Here is a 14,657-nt window from a genome sequence, read left to right as displayed (position 1 = left end):
GACTCCACCCCCATATTTACCTGCTGTGTGATGTCATCTCTGTGTTTGTGTCGAACAGAACGTAGATGTGACGCGGCAGCCGGAGGAGGCGTTGCTAACGGTGCCAGCTCATCATTGAAAGACAAACGCACAAATGCACTCATTTACACTTGTTTTCACTCCAACCATCATCCACTCCCTGGCACAATCCACCAGCATCAGTGGCTTGTCCTCCAGAATGTTGAATCAGAGCAATAATTACTCTGTCTGTGCTCTGGCATGTGTTCTTTTTAACTTGAAACCAAGCAATTTGTGCCCGATGTCTGTGGTCAGGCTCTAATTTGTTATCTTAAGAAGATTTTACCAGCTAATATAAATGAGCAGCCAGACATCACATCTGTTGAATCTGATTAATTTAGCTGGCTAACAGTATTTTATATTAACACTGAGATTTTTAAACATTAAGTTTACATTAAAGAAGAATCAGCTAAATTCATTCGTTAAGATGAAGACGGTCATTCAGAGTGGTTTCATCTGGTTTCACTCTGATTGCTCCACAGTGGTGATAGGAACCTGGGGTCACAATGTTGGCAACACAGATATAGCCATTTTATTTACTATCCCTAATGACCAGTGAACCCACACACTGTACGTGAATTGATGTTAAAATGGTGGTAAATAGGTTTTCTCTGGGGACCATGGTGACCCTCTTCGCAATTAATGGGTTCAAAATTGATTTGTTTTAGGCCACAACTTAAACTCACAGTAATTTCATAGTCATAGCTTTCAGAAGCATTAAACTCTTCAGACGCCTGGTTCCCATCACCACCACTTTTACCAGTTCTTACTCTGCACATTTTTTCTAGAACAGAGCATTTCACACCAGATCCATCTGAATGACCTCTTAACCGTTTAATTATGTAGAGATTTTGAAAACATGGTGGAGTTCCCCTTTAAGTTGCACTACATGCTGTATTGCAGAATGTGGCCATCCTTGTACGATGATCATTAAGTAGCTGCTAAGAATGAAAACTAAAGTTGTTACTACATTGATTCGCACTGCTGTAACGCACAAATTAAAATGAGCCCTTATAAGCTAAACCCATGTAGATGGCCAAGTCCAAAAGATTTGCTGCTTCTGTATCTTGACTTTGACATTCATTTGATTTATATAAAAAAAATATTTTGTCACTTTTAATTTATATGGATTCTAATCTAAACTAAAGATCTGTTCTTATGATTGATTAATTGAGCTTTAGCTTTGCTATGAAACAGAAGGTATAATTGCTGACGCAGAGCTAAGCTGCTCAGAAAGAAATAAAAAATGCTGTGAATTTTTAAGTATGTGAAGTTCTTTCTTTTAAAGAGAGGTGCTTTTATATCCTGATGTCTTAATGGAACTGCTAATAAAACATGTTCAATAGAACTCAAAGACCACTTGTATTCTCATATATATATATTTCCATTTCCATATAAAATAATTTCCACATAAAACAAGCAGGAATACATTTCCTCACAAATCCTTTCAGATAATCAACCTACAGCACATACATGAGGTTTTTGCTTATTTGCCACAGTGCAGAGCCAAGATTTCAGAGCAGTGAGGTAGTTGGAATGAACTTAGTGATAGTTTGGCCAAAAATCGGATTTACATTTTTCCCCCTTACTCCAAATGTTTTCAGCCAGGCAAGACAGGCCTGATGTCCTAACTTTGCTAGATACATTTGGCACAGCTGAAAACTGCAATGACCGCTTCAATTAAAGCTTCAATTCTGTCCCTTCATTTGTCCATTTTTACAGCTAACAGTGTGTCGTTGTGCCCTAAATCACATAAGTGTTTAAGATTATTTAACAACTCAATATAGTCTGAGGTAAGTGATGATTTAAGCATGCAGTTAGCACAAGGCACTAGATGTGTGTGTGTGTGTGTGTGTGTGTGTCCATTACTTGTTAGCTACATTAGCCTAGTAGCTCCAGTCCAAAACTAAAGCAAATTCGAGACGTCAGACTTGTCTCAGCAAATTCGATTTGTTGCTGTAAGGCAGCACACAGTCAAGCTTTGTAGGACAAACCTCACGTTGCCAGATGTGCAAGAAAAGTACATAAGATTTCAGCCTGGATCTGAAAACCTTAGCTTGTTTATCGTGTGGAAAGGCCACAAAAAAGAGGCAGATGATCCTGTATAGCTGGTTTAACCAACATGCATAGCCCAGTCAGCGGTGTTAAAGGACTAAAACAAGTGCCAGGTGTCTAAAAGATGTATGGGTGTACAAGCTGCCCCCCTCCCCGACTCCAGTAGCAGTACTTTAGACTCTTGTCATGCCTGGCTTCAGTCCAGCCCATTACACCATAGCTGTGCTACTGACCACACATGGATGCATTTATACACCAAAAACCTTTCCTAATAACAGTTATTGATATATCAGTGGCGGTGACGGGGACTAGTGCTCTTCAGTTTATAGTATGGTAACATGCTAAAACGTATTGATTTCAACATAATAAGCGTATGGCAGCAAGGACGAGGGTTAGTGGCAGCCATGGGCCAGCACCTAGCTCTCTAGGGCCACCTAGAGCCCTCATTTTTTTTGGCCAAAATATTAACTGCAAGATTTTAAAAATCCAAAAATCCAATTTCTGTATTTGTGACGGTATATTCTTTCGTATTTTTGACCGCTATCTCGTCATGCAGAGGTGTCAACACACTTCCAACTCTAGAATGTTTTTTAGTATACAGCTTTTTGATAAGCTGTACAGTTTTCATACATTCTTTGTTAAATGAGTGTTTTTCCCGATAGGAATTGGCGGATCCAGCTTATATCAATATGATATATACGATGATACAAGTCCATTAGCAACACTGGTAAACATAGGGAACCATAGCATTGACCTGGGAACACCCAAGCAACCAACCCCTAGCAAAAAACTGCGATACCCTAACAACTTATCAACACTTTAGCAATCACATAAAATACCATAGTATGCATGTGGCAGCCCCCTAGCAAAGGCTTGGCAACTGTGTATGCTGCGCCATCAGGAAGTGCAATTTTCCGGTTTTCCCTTAAGTGCCTAAAGATTTCCTTAAATATAATTGTGAATAGGACAAAAATAAATCAAATCGAATTGTGGTGAATTGTGATTTCTGAATCATTCCCTAAAGAATCTCATCAAATCCTGAAATTGTATGAGGTTAGAGAGATTTACACTCGGTCATTATCCGCTGATGTAATCTTCCCCAGGGGCCTGGAATCTTTCACCTGTACAGTAACCAGAAGGTTTTGCACATACTGATTATTTGAGCGCATGTTTTGTGCTCTCATTTCAGAATGTTAATGTGCACCGGACTGCGGAGGATGCCTTGCAGACCGTTCCCGCTCACCTCTGACCCCGTCGTTTGGCCATCCACTCTCACTGATCTCACTGCCTGTGCTCCGGGGATCCCCTGACCTCCTGGCAACTCACAAACAAGACTTTGGGGTCCCCTGTCTGAGTACCCATCCTTTCCCTTGACTCCCTAATCAGTGGCCAGACTGCACTGCACTGTTCATTTTAGCCTCCTGGGATCATAGGATGTATGGGTCTATCCACTGTGTTGCCAATTTACTCAAAACACCTACCATGTATATACACTCATTGGCCAATTTATCAGAAACACTAACCATATAGGTCCACTTTGTAGGTAAACTGTTACAGACTGTTGTCCTTCATTTGCTGTCCAGTATCAGCTCCCCTATACCCTATCGATCAATGAAAAGGGACCACCATAAGACCATCGCTAGCCAGTTGGAGCAACAGATGGGTCCCGGTCTAATATATATACAGTGAACCTATGCGGTAGGTGTTTCTGATATAATGGGCCATAAAAATGACAAGAACTGATCCTACAGCAGCATTAATGCAAAAACAGTGGTCAATGTACCCTGACCTTTGGTAAGTCCAGAATCAAATCCCTTCCTACATGACCAGTACTTTCACACTACAAATATCGACACGCACATTTCCAGAGGGGAAGAGCTATGGGGAATGAGACCGACACTGCTCGTGTGATTCATGCCATGTGATTCATCACTCTATAACATGGAGATGGTCCATCAGAAGAAGCTGATTTAAAAGGGAATTCCACCTACTTAAAATGTCTGCATAATTCTATCATTGAGATGTAAACAAAGTCCTTCAGAGTGGTTTGACGGTTCTTTACAGTGGTGGTGATGGGATTCAGGGGTCACATCATCGTCCACAACACAAATATAGGCATTTAATTTACTATCCAAAATCCAGCAAACCCACACGTCACTCTGAGTTTTTATTTGCAGGTTGGTAAAATAGTGGTACATTAAAAAAAAAAAAAAAAAGATAAAAGTTGTGTATGTACCTTCCCACCATTAATGTTTTAAAAAAGGTTTTTAGGCCAATGTTGTCATTAGTTAATGCTTTCATAACTATTTTGTATAGCGACTGTCTATGTTTCAGACGTCTGGTTCCTATCACCATCACTGCGAACGATTCTGAGTCTGTAAGCTCCAAAACCAGTTTCAAACCAAATCACTCTGAATGACTTTGTTTACATCTTAAGGAGTTAATTATGCAGAATCTTTTAAAAATCTCTGTAATCGCCTTTTAATCTGCTTTGAAAGAACCTCAGTTCTACATCTTTGGGATTCGGAAAGTGTAGCAAAGCTGGGATACATGGGATGTAATATATTGGGAATGTAATGTATTGTATGAGGGCTGTACTGGTGGGGATATATTGATTATATATTCAGTATATATTGGGTCTGCGGATTTCGTGTGTCTTTTGCGTTGCTCTCTGTGTCAGTATTGTGCTTATCGTTGTGTCATTATTGTTTGATTCTTATCTCTCTGTTACTTTGAGGGAAGCATGGCACAACCGCTTTATGTCCGCGTGAAGAAATCCTCAGTTTATCACTGGTGTTAATACTGTTGCCATGACTCTATTGCCTTCATACAAAGATATGTATTTATTTTCACATGTTTAAAAATCAACATACTTTTTTGCTGCTTGGCACCCAAATGCAACTATTTTGATTATTTATTATTGTAATGAATTACTTTAAATCACGCTCACATTATTTTTCACTACTTTCCGATATACAACTGTGGATTGTATCCTGAATTTTAAATGCCCAGAAAGTGAATTAACCATATGTGTGTAAAAGATGGATAAAATTGCTTTTAAAGTGCAGACATGTAATCATACACTGGTCCTTTTAAGTAACGCATTTTGGAACAATATGATCGTCCCTATATGTCTTACTGACAATAAATGGTATTTTAGAAATGATGCTATCTGTGAATGTTTCGATACAGCAGACTAAACCAAGAAGGGGAAAGTCACTAGCTACATTTCCAATGAATTTCTAAGCAGACTGTAAGCAGTAACATGAAAATGCATACAAGAATGCAGTTTTCACTTCCCGGCAGCTGGTTTACATCAATCTGATGTTTTTAGTGATTAAAATAATTTACCTAATGATATTATTTCCTGCAATAACCTGTTTTGGGCTGAATCTCAAATGGCTGCCTATGTAGATCATAAAATAATGAATGGCTTCTACGGCTAAGTAGTGCTTTATATGTCGATTAGAAGGCCATGTATGTACAGCCATAGTTTCATGACCAGTGCAGTGCACTTTATAGATAGTGGGGAGCCTTGTGAGATTCAGCCACAGTGAATCTATAAATAAGCTGTATTTGGGTTTTTCCATCTCTAATGGAAGCAGGTTATGACTTCCCCATAGTCTCCTGATAAGTTTTCTTTCATTATATTTCCCCCATCTCTAACGTTAAGCAAGAGATCATGTTTCTCTATTATGTTGAACAGTCTGAGCACTTTCCGTTTGGAAATGCTGTAGTCTTTTCTGGACATCTCGCACTGTAAGAGCTGAAAAGTGTCAAAAAAAAAAAAAAAAACCCATTCTCATCTGCTCCTCCGTGCAGCTCTACCTCTCTGCCACGCTGTTTGTGTTTGTTGTTTGAAGGAAAATGTCCCGATTTCAGGTTTTCGCAAATTTTCTGTTGGACAAACAATTCATCTGCTGAAGTTAAATGGAGTTCTGAGAGTTTTGTCAACACTACTACGGCCAATTTCCCTTTCCATAACCTACATCGACAAACATTTCGAAGCGTTAAAACATTTTTCTTAGAAATAATTCGGATGGAAAGCTATTCCGAGTGGTTTGGTGTGAAATGCTCCATTCTAGAAAAACTTGGCCCAATCCCATTTCACCCCTCGCTCCTACCACCCAGCCCGTGGCCCTCTGTTTTGCACGTTCACATGTAGGAGTAGGGTGTCCCTTATTTGTTGAGATAGAGGAGTAGGGATGAAGTGTGAAGACACACTCCAAACGGATTATGCTATATAATCCTGTTAATTCTACTGCACATACTTTACATTTGTTAATTAAAATGCTAGAATTAATTTGAAATAAAATGCAATTTTTACAATGAATTTAATGCCATATTTCTAATCAAGCCAGGAGGCAACTCACCAAACACAACCCAATGGTAGATAATTATTTAAAGCAGTAATTTTGAAGAAGCTGATAGCTTGTGGCTAACCCCGCATTATTTCAGTTCTTTGTCAGTTCGAGGAAGGAAATGACTCATACAGTTGTTCTTACTATAGTTTTAGTCTTGACACAGTAGAGTATGTATCATAGACATATTTCTTCTGTCTAACACTGCAAAAAATGTTTAAATCTTAAATCTAGTCAATGTTCCTCATTTTGAGACTCGCAAGACAAGTATTTAAATAATTGAGACTTGTTTGACTTGTTTATCTAGCGAAATGATCTAATTCTATCAAATAATTGTACTTAATTTAAGAAATAATGCTTGAAAGAATCTGCTACTGATCTGTTTCACCAGATAAAACGATTTAAAACCACCAAACAACTAAGAAAATAAGAAATAATCATTTTATAACAGTCTTAGAACAATCTTATACTGAGAAATATATGATACAGTGACTTGATGTAGCCTCTTATTCTCCAGGGTATATTTTGGTTTGTCCATCTGAGTTTTCATGACAAAATCATAAGGCAAATTATTCATTAACTGCATGAAATAAAAAGTTATTTTATTTATTTATTTATTGATTGATTGGTAAAAGCTCCCCTCAAATAAATAGAAAATGTGTTTTATGATCACACATATTGCTATATGCTTATAATTTACTGCTGAAAGCCAAAAAACTCAGATGCTCTTTTTTTCTTTTTCTTTTACAGAGCAGATCACTGAAGAGACGCCGTCTGTTTACAGTTTGTAGCCCAGATTTGGGGGAAAATGGGTCGATGTTCAGTAGAGAGAAAAAAAAATGAGTTCAGCTTCTTTTATTATAAGGATTTAAAATGACATCTCCATCTATTTGACTGGAAAGAAGGCAGTTACAGCCTCAAGCAATGCCCACCTTCTGAATATAGTTTATGAAATAGGAAAGTTATGAAGGATATGATGAAGTACGTTTTGGAACCACCGGTGGTCCCACGGAGTTTAAGAGGTTAAACTAATCTGATTAATGATCTGACAGTTTCACCAGATAAAACCATTTAAAACCACCTAAAAAAACTAGAAATAACCTGCATCATTTTGTAACAAACATATACTGAGAAATACATCACATAATAACTTGATTTAATTTTTTTTGGTTTTTTTGCTGTGAACGTCAATCATTTTCACTTCCGTTATTCAAGTCATTTCAGAAATGAATCTCTTGGGCTACAGAAAGCGCAATAGAATTTTATTGGTTTTATCGCTACCATCAGTATTACATTTTATGCATCGTTTCTTCCCACCTGTAATTACATCAGAGGCTGGCTGTGTCAAAATATAAACACCCATAACTTTATTTTTAATTACCTTTCTTGATGCCACTAACATTGAGGTTTGATTCCTTTTTTATAACAAAAAATTAAGGAGAAAAAAAAAAAAACACTTGGAGTACATGTATATAAAAGACAAACGAAATACAAGCCACTGTGGACTTAACGTGTTGAAAGTATTTCCTGTGCCCATCAATAGTCATTTTGGATAATACTTCTTAAGGACCTGCCTTGACCTTGTGTTTTTTTTATTCTCTGAACAGAAAATGAGGGGTCATTTGTTTTGTTTAAATATACAATTATCAATGGGAACAAGAAGCACCTTTAACAGAAGACGGAAGGCAAAGGGGACACTGCATACGGCATCGCAGGATTGGTCACTCGTTCCAGTGGTTCTTTTTGCTGATTGATTCTTAAACTCACAATAAGCTCCTCCCTTTTTGTCTGTTGAGCTGTAGAAGTCTGCGATGCCTCTCTCTCTCTCTCTCTCTCTCTCTCTCTCTCTCTCTCTCTCTCTCTCTCTCTCTCTCTCTCTCTCTCTCTCTCCATGGGTACCCCAGCGACGGCCAAGTCACAGGAGCGATTGATTCCAGAAACAGGTCCTCAAAACTGCAACGGCAAAAATCACACTGTAAAATACTGCAACTGCAAACTCACCACTCCCAGTATTTAAGTAAAATGCTATTATGGCAATTTGCAGTATAATAACGCATATTTTAAAGTCAATCTGAAATCAAAATTTTTAGCCTCATTATGATCATATTAGGCATTAATCAGGATTCATCACTTCATATCAGTTAAAAGACTCCTATTTTCCTGTAATTTTCCATTGAACTATAATGACTTGTCCTGATCTTCTGATTTTTGATGACGTCATTGGGCATCAGCGGGCAGGGAAAATAAATATTAACCAATAATATCACATTTTACCTCCACTCTGACCACCCCTGCCTATCATAGCACCAATCTAGCTCAGAGGCTCTCACTGATACAGTGTTTCACTCAGAACGGTCAGGGTATGGAAGGAAAACAAGCCATGAGCTCTGGTTTCAAGTTCACTTTAAGGGGCACATATTAATCATTTCTTACATTTATTGCATTTTTGGAGACCCCTTATGTCACTTCGGTATGTCATAGTCCAGTTTACATGGCCTCTTCCCACCCCTCTTCATCCCTTTAAATTAAACATGCTTTTTTCCTCTGCCTTTAAGATTGATGTACGTAAATAAACTCTTCTGATTGGCAGTCCTGTACTGTACTTCATTCAAAAAGCAGTCCACTCCTTATAACTTCAGTGTGAGTGGGTGGGGCTAAACTGCTGTAAGCTGAATAAGTGGATATGTACAAATATGTTGGTTTTTGTGACAAACATATCACAAACATTCAAAACATATACGGACTATAAAGCTTCAGTTCATTTTTTTATAATAAATTATTTGGAAATAATTAGGCAGTTGTGGGCTGGAGGTTCGGGAACTGGCCCTGTGACCGGAACGTTGCCGGTTTGATCCCCAGTGCCGACAGTCCATGACTGAGGTGTCCTTGAGCAAGACACCTAACCCCCAATTGCTCCCCAGGCGCCATGAATAGGGCTGCCCCCTAGTGTGTGTGTATTCACTTGTGTGTATGTGGTGTTTTACTTCACGGATGGGCTAAATGCGGAGGTGGAATTTCCCCGTTTGTGGGATTAATAAAGTATCACTTAACTTAAATCACTGTAAGGCTACGAGCTTGTTCCTGACCAGTTTGGCCAATTTTCAATACTGCGATTACTCCATGAACAGACAAAATAACCAGCAGATTTCTCGATTTCTCATGTAAGCAATAGTGACAGAAAAAAAAGACATACGTTTTTGAGGAATTCCTCGGCGACGATACGAGCACGGGCGTTGACGGCCAGCTTCATCTCACTGATCTCCTTGTCGATCTCCTCCATGAAGTGGATGACAAAGTCCACCAGCTTATGCTTGTACATCTGCTCCGTGTGGAAGTTAGTGATGAGGAAACTGATGTCATAGCCCTGATGGGAGAGACAGGCATGAGGATGTTAGAAAAGAGATGAAGTGAAAGTCGCATTAAAGATACGTGTACATGCTTTCTATGCAGAGTATGCAGCTGCTGTACACTGGTCGTTGTTGCTCACAGCCTCTCTACAGTCTAAATATGTCTTCTTTATGATATACACAGTTGTTGTGTCAGAAGTACTAATAGCCATCATAAATTCAGAAAAGCGTATTCGAATACTGTTAAACTTCCCAATCTATATAGACAGACAGATACACGTGCACTTCAATGTCTATGAGTTGCTATACAGCTTACTGTTGTAATACAAAACTGCAAAAGACTGTATTTCTATTTCTTATTATGTAAGAAATTAGTTGGTTATTGTGTTCCTAAAGGCTTTTTTATTTCTGTATAATTACGTTAAGAGTTAAGAGGTAAGCAAAGTCATTCAGAGTGGCTTGATGTAGAGAAGAAGTCAGAACTGAGTCAGAATTGTTCACAGTTGTGGTGACAGGAAACCAAGGTCTGAAGCACTTCATGCCTCTAAAAGCTCCCTTGCAATTATTACATTAAATGGTTACGAATACGAAGCCTGACGTCTGAGATAATTGGACTAAAATTTATTTTTTAAACTCCCTTCACAGCAGAGAGGTGCTCTAAGGCAAAACGGTTTCCAGATAAAATATATTTTGCTATTATTATTTCACCATTATCAGCACTTCTGGTTTTGGATAGTAAAATAATACAGCCATATTTGTGTTGCAGACGTTGCAAATACTGGCTCCTGTCATCGCCACTGTAAAGAAATCTGAGTCCGAAAGTTTCGCTACACTGAACCAGGTCACATAAACCACTCTGAATGACTGAATTATGCAGCAGATTTAATGTAAAAAAACATATTCTGGACTATGCTGCCTCTTTAACTCACCTCCACAGGTTTCCTCCGCAAAATGAAGAAGTTCTCCGCTCTCATCATCATGAAACGCATGAATTTGTGGCACAAGATCTTCTCAATCTCATCCGCCTGAAAGGAACATTAGAGTTTAAACGGAATCCCAAGCCACTCCCAATCCGACAAGCAGTGTGTAGTATGATTTACTTAAGCTGTTAACATGAAATGAATCAAGGCTTCAGCAGAGCTCGTGCTAATATTGTTGCATGTGCCAATTCTTTGATAATGGGCTACTGTTTTCTACCCTCAGGGAGTGAACTTGCATCAGGAGTGTCAGGAGAAGGCTGATCTAGTTTGCATTTGATCATAATCAATATAGAAAAGTCAATATATAGGAAAAGATTATACGTTCCACGTATATACAAGTCACTATGGATAGAAAACACCATTAAACCGGAACCGCTAATGGACGGACTAAACAGAGCTTGAAAGAATCATGTCAGATTTAGTACATGAATAAAAGAGTCTACAGGAAAAGCAGAACCTCTGACGAACCTGTTTGACGGCGATGCTGACCCGCACAGAGTTAATAGAGCCCTCTATGAGAACTTTCTCTTTGTCATTGCGGCTAATTACCACCGGCTGCAATAGCAACTCTTTGCTGCTCCTGTGGTGAGAGATCAAATTCAAGCATCACCAACAAAAGCAGAAACAAACAGACTATGGCTGAATCCACAACAGGCTCACGACTCCATACATTAAAAGCATGAGCTGATGCATTTGGCAAGACATGTCAAACCCAGCCATGTTGAATTTAGCTCATTTCAGATGATGGATGATGATGACTCAGGAACGATGATCCAGGGTGACTCACCTAACTTCCACCTCTGGCTTGTTGTGCCGTTCCACCACTTGAGAGGAGAAGTTCTCCAAACACAGGGCTGCTTGCAGGGTGGCCCGCACAGCGTTCAGGTATGGCCGCAAAGTCGCCGTCTGAAGACGGTTTCAAAAAAAGAAAAGATTGTCAAATCCTGTGACGTGCAGCCCAAACCTGCACCATAAGCTACTGAAGCTACTACATTCACAGGTTAAGGGTTTTCAGTTTAACGTTTACAATGTGCAACAGCACGTACACATTATATACAGTAGATCTTTAACCTAACTGGTTTTATCTGGTGAAACTGTCAGAGCATTAATCAGATTTCTTTAACATCTTAAACTCCGTGAGACCACCGGTGGATCCAAAACACCCTTCGACATATTGTTCATAACTTTCACCATTTCATAAGCTGGGCGTCGTGTGAGGCTGTAGCTCTTCTCTCCAGTCTAATAGACGGTGATGTCATTTTAAACCCTTATAATAAAAGAAGCTGAACTCAAGTTTGTTTTTCTACTGAAAGTCGACCCGTTTTTCCCCAAATCTGGGCTCTAAACTATAAACAGACGGCGTCTCTTCAGTGATCTGCTCTGGAAACATTACTTTTAGAAAATAACACAAAGAGCGTCTGAGATTTTTGGCTTTCAGCATTTTTTTCATGCAGTTACTGAATAACTTGATTACGCTTTGGTCCTGTAAATTCAGATGGATCTACCGTGGAGAGTAAGAGGCCTCAAACACGTCAGTTCTGATCAGTGAACATGTAACATGATAAAACTGGAATCATATCAGTTTAGGTGGTTATTTGCTTAAATATGTGGGTATCAAAGAGAGTTTCAAAGCTAGAGTCATATGTAAAAGTTTGGGCTCTATGGTCAAATAAAATAAGTTAACACGTCCTGTACAAAAGAGACTTTTTTGGCTAATTTTAGTGCACAATTTACCTTTATTTGCTGACACTGAAAATTTTTTTTATATATAAAATGCACTATAGCTGTTTTTCCAATATGTTGGAATCAGCAAACATGTCCAAACATTTACATTCAATCACAATTACACTGATGACATTTACTGTATTACCAGAATTTACCAGAAGAGCCGAATAACGTATCGGTGCATCCCTAATAACAATATTAAAGGCCATTTATATATATTTATTCACTGGATATATTTTTAAAGTACAAACATCCTATTGTGAACCCAACTGTTCTGTTGGGTTCAAACGAGTCCCCTCCCTTTTGTAGTTCAACAAGATAACAATCATTTCAGGATTTCCAACCAGGTTAATAAACATGTTACATGGATGCACTGATATGAGAATCGTGGGCTGATGCTGAGACCCAATATTTTTCCTCTATGTATCTGCCGATGAAATGCAGAGTTCTTGTCGCACTGGCTTTAAGAAAAACAGAACATCTATTTTAACTGCATTTGTAACGTTATTTATGTACAAACACGAATTAATTAATTTTAGCCCAGAATCCCAGCATCACCTAAACCGTCTGCTCTTCTTGAGTACAATAACTCTGGCATCAAATATTGGTTTGAAATGCTGGTCAAATCCAAGCATCTGTCCAATTCCTCCAATGCGGATCATTTATTTCAAAGCAATTATGATTCTGCATCCCTAATGTTTTACACACGCTCTGACGTTAATGTAGGAACTTTAAATGGCTTATATTAAAACATCAATCTACTGTTTGCAGGAGGTTTACTCATCTTTAGAGGCATCATATCATGGTAACATCGCCAAAAATACTGTACTGTCAAGTCCAGATGTTCACATCCTTAACATATAGCGAGGGACATTACATTACACTTGACTGTAAATCTGCAGATTTTAAGAGGAATCTGACTGATGTTTCTAAAGTTTTAGCCTAATTAAACAGTTAGTTCTCTGATGGTGACAGGAACCAGATAACCAGAGTTACATCATAGAGCTTTTAGAGCTACATCATATCAGCAGCCCTAAATATGCTGCCTGATGCCCAAAACGTTGCAAGTGTTGCGATATTTTTCGCCTAAAATGTGTTTTATAAAATCCATTTATAGAGCAGTGGTGCAAAGCACTCCCCACAGGAAAAACTTTTTAATGCTTTTAAGATGTTCCACTATTTTACCATCATCAATTCATCCAAAACTCACACGTGTAGGTTCACTGGTTGTTTTGGGTAGTAAATAAAACGGCTATATTTGCGCTGTGGACACTGTGACCTCTGCTTCATGTCACCACCACTGTACAGAAATCTGAGTCAGTAGCTACGTTTCTGCACATCTCAGCATTTCACATCAAATCCCTCTCAGAATGACTTTATTTACAGGTCTGTCGTCGAATTGGACACCGTGAAAACCCAGAGGGGTCCCCCTTTAAGTCGCAGTAAGCGTCCTGCCAGCTCTGCAGCGTTAGACTCGTCATGTATCATTTATTTGAGACCGTTTGAAGCAGCTTGGCCACCTCAGACAAACGAGAATGAATGAAACACGTCGTAGCACTGTATTCGCGCAGGTGTGCTCTGGATTCGACATCAGATACTTTAATAATAATAAGACAATAAACCCCGAGAATTAAATCCCGAAGCTCAATTCAGGAGAAACGCTCAGTAACGTTAGCCAGCTAGCATTAGTATCAACACCGCCAGCCCCAGCGTCCCAGCGACAACAGAGCCGACAACAGAGCACAGTACGACTGCTCACGTTTTCACTCAGCGCCTAGTTAAATCCCAAAACCAACATAAATACAAAACAATGACACTTTTGATAAAGAAGAGAATCTCACCATTTTCTGTGGGCTTTTGAGGAAGGCGGAAGTGTCTGCGCCACGCCTGCAGCCTTCGTGCGCCTTTTACCAAAAACATATAATACGGACGCAGTAGAAACACATCACCCGCGTTTTATACAACATTACTAAATATAAAAGCAAAGACTGTACTTGCGCATACACCTGTCTGTCTAAACCACATTTAAGAGCCCTATGTGGTGCAAAAAAAGCATGAAATAAAGTCAATATATGTCTCAACTTGAAATCCTAGTGCCCACTCTATTCTAAACATTACGGCCACCATTTCGC

At 38.9% G+C, this 14,657-nt stretch overlaps 2 protein-coding genes across 4 annotated transcripts in view; one reads left to right on the top strand and one right to left on the bottom strand.

Moving 5' to 3' along the window:
- pfkfb4a (6-phosphofructo-2-kinase/fructose-2,6-biphosphatase 4a) overlaps positions 1 to 5,278 on the top strand; it is a 37,095-nt gene extending 31,817 nt beyond the window's left edge. For 2 of the 3 annotated variants that reach the window (XM_037532307.1, XM_017711287.2), the window contains exon 14: positions 59 to 1,421. In XM_037532307.1, the coding sequence (XP_037388204.1) occupies positions 59 to 118 (60 nt within the window). In that variant the 3' untranslated portion in view covers positions 119 to 1,421. Of the gene's footprint in view, positions 1 to 58; positions 1,422 to 3,301 lie in introns of those variants that run through there. The other variant, XM_017711279.2, reaches the window with a different exon arrangement.
- A 2,436-nt stretch (positions 5,279 to 7,714) lies between these two features.
- arpc4l (actin related protein 2/3 complex, subunit 4, like) lies at positions 7,715 to 14,429 on the bottom strand. Its single transcript, XM_017711307.2, has 6 exons — positions 14,367 to 14,429; positions 11,588 to 11,706; positions 11,269 to 11,380; positions 10,750 to 10,845; positions 9,667 to 9,837; positions 7,715 to 8,426 (listed from the first exon to the last, which is right to left on the bottom strand). Exons 1-6 carry the CDS (start codon positions 14,367 to 14,369, stop codon positions 8,421 to 8,423), a joined length of 507 nt encoding a protein of 168 aa, XP_017566796.1. The 5' UTR covers positions 14,370 to 14,429; the 3' UTR covers positions 7,715 to 8,420.
- Between the last annotated feature and the right edge of the window lie 228 nt (positions 14,430 to 14,657).

The sequence above is a fragment of the Pygocentrus nattereri genome, chromosome 21 (assembly GCF_015220715.1).
Source record: "Pygocentrus nattereri isolate fPygNat1 chromosome 21, fPygNat1.pri, whole genome shotgun sequence".
Taxonomy (NCBI): domain Eukaryota; kingdom Metazoa; phylum Chordata; class Actinopteri; order Characiformes; family Serrasalmidae; genus Pygocentrus; species Pygocentrus nattereri.
The sequence above is the reverse complement of the archived record's forward strand: the minus strand, read 5'-3'. Positions and strand labels throughout refer to the sequence as shown.